Source organism: Macaca nemestrina, chromosome 12 (assembly GCF_043159975.1).
Source record: "Macaca nemestrina isolate mMacNem1 chromosome 12, mMacNem.hap1, whole genome shotgun sequence".
NCBI classification, from domain to species: Eukaryota; Metazoa; Chordata; class Mammalia; order Primates; family Cercopithecidae; genus Macaca; species Macaca nemestrina.
The window spans coordinates 89,377,298-89,386,993 of NC_092136.1; the positions used below are offsets into that span (position 1 = coordinate 89,377,298).

A 9,696-nucleotide genomic window follows, 5' to 3' on the forward strand; every position below is an offset into this window, starting at 1 on the left:
TGTGAATTGGAAGTATAAACACATTTAATACAGACAGTCTGCTCATCTGTCTATTTTTCCCTGGGTGATGCTGTTTGCTTTAATAAATAGCTCCAGAATTCCATGTGGGTTAAACTCTTTTGGTTCTTGCTCAGACATTGCTAGCAACTTCTCAGAGAAGCAATAGACTGTACCATTAGCCTATGTCTGTAGGTGGATATTCTATGTAGGTTTTTGAAGTGTGTTCTGATGTTCACACAATGATAAAATCGCCTAATAATGCATTTCTCAGAATGTATTTTGTCTCCATAGGATGCATGACTTTTAAATTCCAATTCTAGCCCAAAGATTCAGTGAAAACTTCTGTGTAAAGTACATCTTTCCCCCTAAAGTGATGAGGTGTAGAATTTACTGTATTAATAGGAGGGAACGTTCACACTTACAAGTGCATTGTACAAAATCCTGTCAGTCTGTGATGTGCAAATTTAGTTCCTGCATGAGATCATTAAGTTGGAAACATACACCCACATATTTCCAGAATTGCATCCAATAAATTCACAAACACATGAAAATCACAATACATATTTTAGGAAATGGGCCATAGGAGATTATTTTAATTGTAAGAAAATGTACAAAAAGGTTTTGCATTTTACATATTTTCTATTTAATAGCAACAAAATGAAGTGACACTAACATAGATAAAAGCCTGAACAGTATGATTTCTTTGTATCAACAGTGAAGGGATCCCTTGTATATGGAGTTACCAAACAGTCAGGGTTCTTAATCCTGATCATCTGTGGCCAGTGGAAAAGAAAGGCCTGACAGGAAAATTTAAGGAGCCAGCCGGGTAACTCCATATGAGGGAACTCCTGGTGACATTCAAAAAACTCACACTTCCAGCTTCAAAATCAAGAAACACACCAACCCGGCCCAGAGGTTTCTCTACATAGTGAGGAAACAATGGGGAGGTGGTCAAGAGACTGAAACGATTATCCACCTTCACGCACAAAAGAAGAAATATGTCCTTAGATGTAACCATTGTGCTATTCTTCCTCATCCAGGAGTCCTTACAGACTCCCAGAGCCCAGTCCCAAGAGCTGTCCACATCCAGCTCCCAGTAGTGTTTCCCAGAGGAGAAGACCCAGGTTCCCCATGCAGCAAAATAGTCAGATCTGTCAGAATTCAAAGATCCACGTCTAAACATCAATCTTCTCACATCCCCAAACAGCCTGATATTGTGATTGGTTACTTCCCAAGTGAAGGCAATTTCCACTGTAGAAAAAAGAGAATGTTCAAGTGAAAAGTAGTTTATAAATTCTCATGTTCAGATAAGAAAGAGACTCTCACTAGAAAACACAGGTCAAGATTAGAAAGAAACTTCTGTCTGGAAAAATGTTAGAATCAAAGGGTGTTAGTATATCTGTACAAGTAATTAGCTAAACTACAATGACCACAATTTCTATAAACTCAAAAAGTATAAAGGGGAAGAAGGTCATGTCTATGTCTAGTTGAGCGACCTTTCGTAACAACTGAAAAACTGGAAGCTCTTGCCCTGCAGCCAAGTCCATAGCAATAAAATTAACCTCCATTGCCTCTTCTCTGTCAGGGCAGAGCAGGAGGCTGGGGACGGGAGATGAGGTGGGGAGCATTCCTAGACCCAAATAAAAAGTTACCATTTTGCCAGAAATATTATAATCTGTCACTGAAGCTAGCAAATTCATACTTAAAGAGAAAATCTGAATCTGCCTTCTGAAAAGTGCAGATTCCTTGCAAGAATTATCTGACTTTCATGTCAGATTCAGACACAGCCTTCTTTCGTCTGCTAGATTTATCATGATCTATCCTGGAGTTCTATCTAAGGCCTCATCAACCACTAAATCACGTTTCTATGCTTCACAGATTCTCAGTTTTTGCGCTGTTATATAAGTTACTCATGTATGCTTTTGTTGATTAAAAACGTGACTAAAATTATAAATGCTGTGAATCTTCACCTGAAATGTATTTTAAAAAACACTGTCACTCAAATCAGTTGTTAACTGCACTAAATTTGAAATTGAAATGTCCTCAATTAATTTAGTTCTGCATATTTCATGTAATAATTGTATACATGAAATTGTATCAGGGAATGCTTCCTAAAGTCCTAAAGGGCCCTTCTGCATGTTTTATTTTTCTAAGAAATTTGTTATGTGGCTGATTCCTATTACATTTCACCAGATTTTATTTATTCTGGTCAGTTTGATGATAGTGAAACTATAAATAGAAATACCTATTCACAGACTATTCTCTTCTTCTAGATGAAAGATGATTACACTGGTAAAGCTGCCTATAGAAAACCATAAATGAAGGCATTGCATGTTGATCCCACCAAGAGGGCGACACTCACCTCGGAAGCGGTTGAGCCTGTCCACCAGTCCAGTGATGGGCCCTAGAGTGAGCTCTGGATTGACAGGCTGCGGCATGTGCAGCAGCACAGACTCACTCCTGCAAGGAAGTTGGTTGAGTTGGTTAAGTTTCCCATGTCTGTGTTTAATAGATTCCAACAGAAAATGCTTCATTCAAATCCACTTCTGATATGGTAATGTACCTTCACAATCCTAGGATGGGTTTGTGGCTCTTAGGGAATCTTTCTAACTATTCACTCCATTTCTAACCTACTGCCACTGAAAGATAAATGCCTCTATCCCTATCTGCCACCAAATAGTTTATCTCTAATTAGGATTCTGAATCCTAAAAACAGGCAATTGTATTCTAGCAACTTCTGCATTGAACTATTCAAAACATAACTCCCAGAGTCACTTGGGAAAGTAAGAAAAGGTTAATGTCTGATAAAATGCATAGGTGATATTCAACATACCACACAAACGCATGAGTACACACACATACACACACCATCACACTGGCACATTATGGTGTTAGTAAATTATGTTTTCACTTTGTTGGAAACAGCTTGATGTTTTCATAGCACGCCTTGTGCTCCAGCTTGCACTGATGGCCAAAAACATACCTTGCCATGATGTCTCCCAAATCCTGTAGGGAGAGAGAAAGAAAGAAAAAGTGACTTCTTTAGAAAGTTGTTATTCTTGTTGGGTGAGGTGGCTCACACCTGTAATCCCAGCACTTTGGGAGGCCAAGGTGGGTGGATCACCTGAGGTCAGGATTTCCAGACTAGCCTGGACAACATGGCAAAAACCCATCTCTACTAAAAATACAAACAAATTAGCTGGATGTGGTGGTGCATGCCTGTAGTCCCAGCTACTCGGGAGGCTGAAGCAGGAGAATGACTTGAACCAAGGAGGCAGAAGTTGCAGTGAACTGACATTGGGCCACTGACTTCGGTCTGGGTTACAGAAGAAGACTCTCTCTCAAAACAAACAAACAAAAATTCTGCCCATCGGGTCTTTAGGTTTTGAAAACTTTAGAATTACCATATACTATCACTGCAACTCTTTTACAATGTATTCTCATCTCTAGCAATTATACCAGTAAGACCTACTGACAGAATCAATTTCTGATAAATTCAGGACCCTAAATTTGCATGAGAGAGAAAGGTGTGAGTAGTGACTGTGCATTGCTGCAGCTGTCTACAATCTAGTCTTTTTCAGGCCTAGTCCCCAAAGGTTAATACGGCTGAAATTAAGAGCATTTCAAACCTAGGACTTCCCAATAGGAGGAAGAAAGAAATGTTAGTTTTTCCATAATTTCTATGGATTATCCATTGGAGACTAAAGTGAATTTTCACATGAAATTTTTTCTTCCACAGTTTTAATGAAATGTGCTGGAGGAGGAAGCCTGTGGTAGAAAATGATCTATGGAAATCTAGTTGCACAATTCCATAAAGGTTTACTTCCATGATTAGGTTAGCAGTTATCGTTTATCTCTATATGGCTCTCACCATCAATGTGGCAGAAGAAGAAATAATGTCTTGGGTACCCAATGGAAGGCAAAGATGTAAAGGGCAGCTAATAGAAAGTATCTCAAGGGGCATCCTCCATTCTTACCTGGAGCAGCTCCACATCTGGTTTATGACACATTTTCATTAGTTCCTGATACATTTCTTTCAAGTGTTTACTCTTTTGATCCATGTTGACCCAACTTCTCTGGAGTTGCTGAAAAATCTCTTGGTACTCCTTGTTCAGTCTTTCTAGATGTTGTTTTTCTTCCCTATGGAGAACTGGATGCAGCTTCCTATACTCACTCCTGATCATCTGTGCCCGTAAAACCACATCGCCCTGTAGAGACATGGATTTTGTAGGTTACATACCCAGGCCTACTTCCACCTCACAGAACCCACAAATTCTTCCTCCTCATTTCTTCTTTTATTTTCCATTATTTACAAACAGTGTGATGACTTAAACAAGATCTTCCTTCAAAATTTATGTAATTCATCAATTCCCGAACACTTGCAAAATAGCGCTTTAGATTTAAATGTTTAAATATATGTCCTCTTAAATCTGAAATACCATTAGAAAACAAGTAAAATTTATGATTGATTGTCAAATTGTCATGGATAATATATATAATCTTTGTTACTCAATTAGTTTGTTGTTTCAATCTCTGTACTTCACAGACTAAACAATCACTGTCAGTAGAAATGATTTTAGTATATTATAACCAGAATCAGAAGCCATCACACAAAAAGGATCTTAGTAAAAAATGTAACCCCCAACTCTCAAACTGACTACCTCTTTTCTGTCTCCTATCTTTCTTCTGTCAAAAGCCATAGGCTCTGTATTGCCCTGCCATTCTAAGAACATGAATCTCCATTCCATTGTGTCTCTCCTCTCATATTGACATAGTTATTCTCTCACTCCCCTAGTCATTTTTTACGCCTTCTCCTCAGCTTTTCATCATGTTACATTTTCTCCTACATGAACTGGTATCATCTGGGTCCTTTGCTATCAGACTTCACCAGCACAGGCACATTTCTTAAATGACTGTTCCTACCTGATTTCTTCCCACTGGCCAACATCATATTCAACATTAAATACCTTTATTTCTCAATTATGTACTATGTAATTAATATTACATAATTCATCTTATTCAGAAAACTCTGCCTGAAATACTTATTAATTTTAAGCACATACTTGCCCTTCCGAATTTATATTTCTTTTTAACTTATCTGAAGAACATTTCCAAAAAACCTGAACAAGCATTATATTGAAGAGTCTGCTTGTTTTCCAGCCTATGAATAAACACAGGACAAAATCTGGCATATGAGAATTTCAACTCAAGTTGCTAATATAAATGTTGTCAGCATGCCTGTCTCAAGCTGGTTGTGAGGACTCACGGTCTCATACTTACCCTCCAGAGGAGGGCTGTTCTTCTCTCCTCATTTAGATTTCTCTGATTTTCTTGAATCTTTTTCCATAAAATCCTCATTTGCTCTAAGAGCTTCTCCTGCAAAAGAATTATGAGGTTAAAAAACAGAAAGTCAAATACCATAGATTCCACACTCTGAATGATATACGCAGGCAAGGGATGTAATATATAAATACATTAGAGAGAAGGGAAAAAAACAATTTTTTCACTGCTCATCCTCAATTGATATTTTCAGTTCTGAGGTTTCAGAATATAGAACAGTTTAGAAAACTGAAGAGTCAAGATTTCCTGTAACCTGGCTAATGTTCAGTGAAACATCCTGCTTCAGAACCCACTATGCTAGCCCCCTGATTTTGTAGTGTGCTATCCCCATACTCGTTTGTCCAGTAATATAAATATATTTCAAAAATACGTTTCTTTGCACTTGTAGTTTTGGTTGCTTTTCAATGCCTTTAGCATTGAACTGTAGAGTCAATAATAAGAACATTTACTTAATCAGTCTCTTTTTGGGTGCAAGCTCCATGAAGGAACGTAGAGTTGCACATTTTATCCAAATGTCATAATTGATACCAAGAACAGCACCTGGCACTCAGTAAAGAAGAGAGTAATCACCATGATGATTCTCATCGTCCTTCTAATCTCTTTAACTCTGCCACCCTCCAGCTTTCAGGTGATTGCAGAGCTATCTCTTACCCGGTGTTCCTCAGCGGCCCCTTCAATGGGATAGTGTTTGTGAGAGCCGTGCTCCTGAGAGTTGGAGCACAGCAAACAGAGCAGACTCTTTTCCACGTCACAGAACATCTTCTTTGTTTCCCTATGGGTCCCACATATTTGTTTCTCAGAGCTCAGGAATTGCCAGAGACTGGCTTTTCTCGCGATGGTCACTAAATTCTTCAGAAGAATATTGGTTTTGAAGTCCTGTTTCCGTGATGGTTCGCGGCATGCAGGGCAGTTGGCAGGACTTTGGGCTTCTTCCCAGGAAATGCAGAGACAGGGCCTACAGAAGCTGTGCCCACAGCAGATGGTGACAGGGTCTACCAGGTAGTTCGAACAGATGACACAGATGAGTTCCTTCTGGAAGGCATGTGAGAAGTCTGAGTCCATTTTCCTAAGGAAAGAAAACCACAAGAATTTATTCTCCTACCCTGAAGAGACAAAGATCCAAGCAAAGTTTGAATCAGGTTGTGATTGAATAATATCCTTTTTTTCTAGAGAAGTATAGGATTTAATTTGCAATGACAGAAATAGGAAAAATGGAAAACTAAGGCACAAAGAGACATCAACCTCTAGAAAAAACAACCGTTCTCCAATCGACACATGTCCGGCTTTCCAAACTCTACTTTCTTGCATAGAAGAATGTCAGATTTTCTGAGGTGTTAGTGTCCACCAAATTGCTTAGGGTTCAAGGGTTTCATCAACCTATACTCTCAAGAGGTGAGTCTGAATAATCTGAAAATCAGTAACACTCTTAATTGCCAGTGATTGGTTTAGAGAAGGAAAGCTCACTAAACTCTTCTACTCTCATTATTTTCTTTAACTACAACAACCATCTATAATGACTTTTCCAGAAGGACCCTGCTTGAAAAAGTTAGAGCAGAACTCACACCTTTCTCCAAATCAGAAAAAGCTAGCCTTTACTCTCCAAGGTAAAACAGTCAAATCAAGGTAAGGTACCTCTCCAATCTAAAGCTAAGAATCATTGTTCTTCTAGGCTGCTATGTTAATTCAATCAACAAAAACTTTCTGGCATGTTTACTGTTCCTGCACTGTCTGTTAATTTGGGGATATACTGGTTAATATTACAACATCCTTAAAAGACAGATAATTAAATTTACAGAAAGATAATGATAATTGAAGCATTATCATCACTCTTTCACACAGTCAGAAAAATAGTTAGTATTATGCAATAATAATAGGCGCTAGAGGCCCGGCACGGTGGCTCACGCCTGTATTCCGAGCACTTTGGGAGGCCGAGGCGGCCGAGGCGGGTGGATCACGAGATCAGGAGATGGAGACCATCCAGGCTCACATGGTGAAATCCTGTCTCTTCTAAAAAATACAAAAAATTAGCCAGGAGTGGTAGCGGGCACCAGTAGCTGTAGTCCCAGCTACTCAGGAGGCTGAGGCGGGAGAATGGCGTGAACCCGGGAGGCGGAGCTTGCAGTGAGCCAAGGTGGCGCCACAGCACTCCAGCCTGGGCGACAGAGCAAGACTCCGTCTCCAAAAAGAAAATAATACAAATAAAACATTGGCACTAGACATTAACTCAGCGTTTTAAATGAATGTATGTTTTGCTAAAATAAAAATAAAAACCTAGGCCAGGCAAAGTGACTCCAGCCTGTAATCCCAGAATTTTGGGAGGCCAAGTCAGGCAGGTTTTTTGAGCTCAGGAGCTCTAGACTGGCGACAAAGCAAAATGTCTAGATCATTCTGTCTCTAAAAATACTTATATAAATTTTAAAAAATAGGCCCAGCGCCGTCGCTCACGCCTGTAACCCTAGCACTTTAGAAGGCAGAGGTGGGCAGATCACAAGATCAAGAGATCGAGACCATCCTGGCCAACATAAAGAAACCCCGTCTCTATTTAAAAAAATACACAAATTAGATGGGCGTGGTGGCAGGCGCCTAGAGTCCCAGCTATTCTGGAGGCTGAGGCTGAAGAATCATTTGAACCTGGAAGGCAGAGGTTGCAGTGAGCCGAGATGGCGCCACTGCACTCCAGCCTGGCAATAGAGCATGATTCCATCTCAAAATAGATTAATTAATTAATTAATTAAAATAGATAAATAGCTGAACATGGTGGCCCACGTTTAATCCATAAACCTATGGATTATGTTTAATGTAATTTTAAAAAAGAAATGGAACCATTTTTAAAACTCAGAAAATGAGGCCAGGCGCGGTGGCTCAAGCCTGTAATCCCAGCACTTTGGGAGGCCGAGACGGGCGGATCACGAGGTCAGGAGATCGAGACCATCCTGGCTAACACGGTGAAACCCCGTCTCTACTAAAAAATACAAAAAACTAGCCGGGCGAGGTGGCGGGCGCCTGTAGTCCCAGCTACTCGGGAGGCTAAGGCAGGAGAATGGCGTGAACCCGGGAGGCGGAGCTTGCAGTGAGCCGAGATCCGGCCACTGCACTCCAGCCTGGGCGACAGAGCGAGACTCCGTCTCAAAAAAAAAAAAAAAAAAAAAAAAAAACTCAGAAAATGAGATCATTGCATTAAAAATAATCTAAGTTTGCAGATAAAGTCCCCAAATTTTGTTTTGGTTTGTAACCTAATAGTAGCTCCTACTCTGGAATTTGTGTACTTACCTCAGAAATGTATCTATGTTCTCACCAAAGCTTGCTGTCGAATATGATGGATTCCACTCAGGGATGAGAGTCTCACAGTGCAGAGTCGGTAGCTTTTGGAAGTCTCCAAGGCCAGTTGCAAAGTTGCTCTGTGGGCTCTGGAGAAGAATGAGCTTGGCTCCTGAAGTATCCTTTTATGACTCTCTGAAGACCACACCCCTTTCTTCCAATTGATTGCATTTCACAGGGCGTAGGTGGGTGTTAACATAGATGATTAAGTTTCTTCAAAATAGAAATTTTATTTTTATTTATATATATATATATATTTTTTGAAAGGATTCTGGCTCTGTTACTGGCTAATTTTTTGTCTGTTTGTTTGTTTGTTTTTTCAGTTTTAGTCGAGAGGGGGTTTCACCATGTTTGCCAGATGCGTCTGGAACTCCTGACCTCAAGTGATCCGCCCGCCTCAGCCTACAAAAGTGCTGGGATTACAGGCGTGAGCCACCACACCCAGCCAATTGATTTTTTATTGTAACGTAAAAATTTAATCTAAGAACACCGTTGGCCTCCATTCCAGAAGGGATATTTCTCCTGCTCCTCATGCTCCGGATGAAGCCTTCCAAGGGTCTCTCAACAACCACAGGATGGAGGATTCCCTCCTATATTACCTGGCACTGCCCAACTCAACTCAAGGGGTAATGGAGAGAAAGTCTAGAAAGTTCCATCTCAGGGACGTCCCTGGGCCAAGATAGTGTAGGACATGTTGCTCCAAGGTAAATTTAAGGAAGGAGACCACTACTACTCCTGCTGCCCTCCTCCCCCTACCTTGCCTAGTTCACAAGACAGGAGGAAAGTGAGAAAGAAACAAAAGTAAGATAAATAGCCAGACAACCTTGGCACCACCACGCGGCCCTAGGAGTTAAACAAAGTAATAATAATAACATCAACCCCTGGCCTAAACTACTTGTGTTATCTGTAAATTCCAGACACTGTATGAAAAAAGCATTGTAAAACTTTTTGTTAGCTGAGGCATGTAGCCCCCAGTCACGTTTCCCACGCTTGCTCGATTTATCACGACCCTTTCATGTGGACCCCTTAAAGTTGTAA

At 40.3% G+C, this 9,696-nt stretch overlaps 1 protein-coding gene across 1 annotated transcript; it reads right to left on the minus strand.

Moving 5' to 3' along the window:
* Nucleotides 1-563: 563 nt before the first annotated feature.
* On the minus strand, nucleotides 564-8,671 carry LOC139357356 (tripartite motif-containing protein 43-like). Its single transcript, XM_071073965.1, has 7 exons — nucleotides 8,611-8,671; nucleotides 5,992-6,406; nucleotides 5,281-5,376; nucleotides 3,978-4,208; nucleotides 2,984-3,006; nucleotides 2,363-2,460; nucleotides 564-1,251 (listed from the first exon to the last, which is right to left on the minus strand). The coding sequence occupies exons 2-7, from the start codon at nucleotides 6,400-6,402 to the stop codon at nucleotides 770-772; spliced, it is 1,341 nt and encodes a 446-aa protein (XP_070930066.1). The 5' UTR covers nucleotides 6,403-6,406; nucleotides 8,611-8,671; the 3' UTR covers nucleotides 564-769.
* Nucleotides 8,672-9,696: the final 1,025 nt, after the last annotated feature.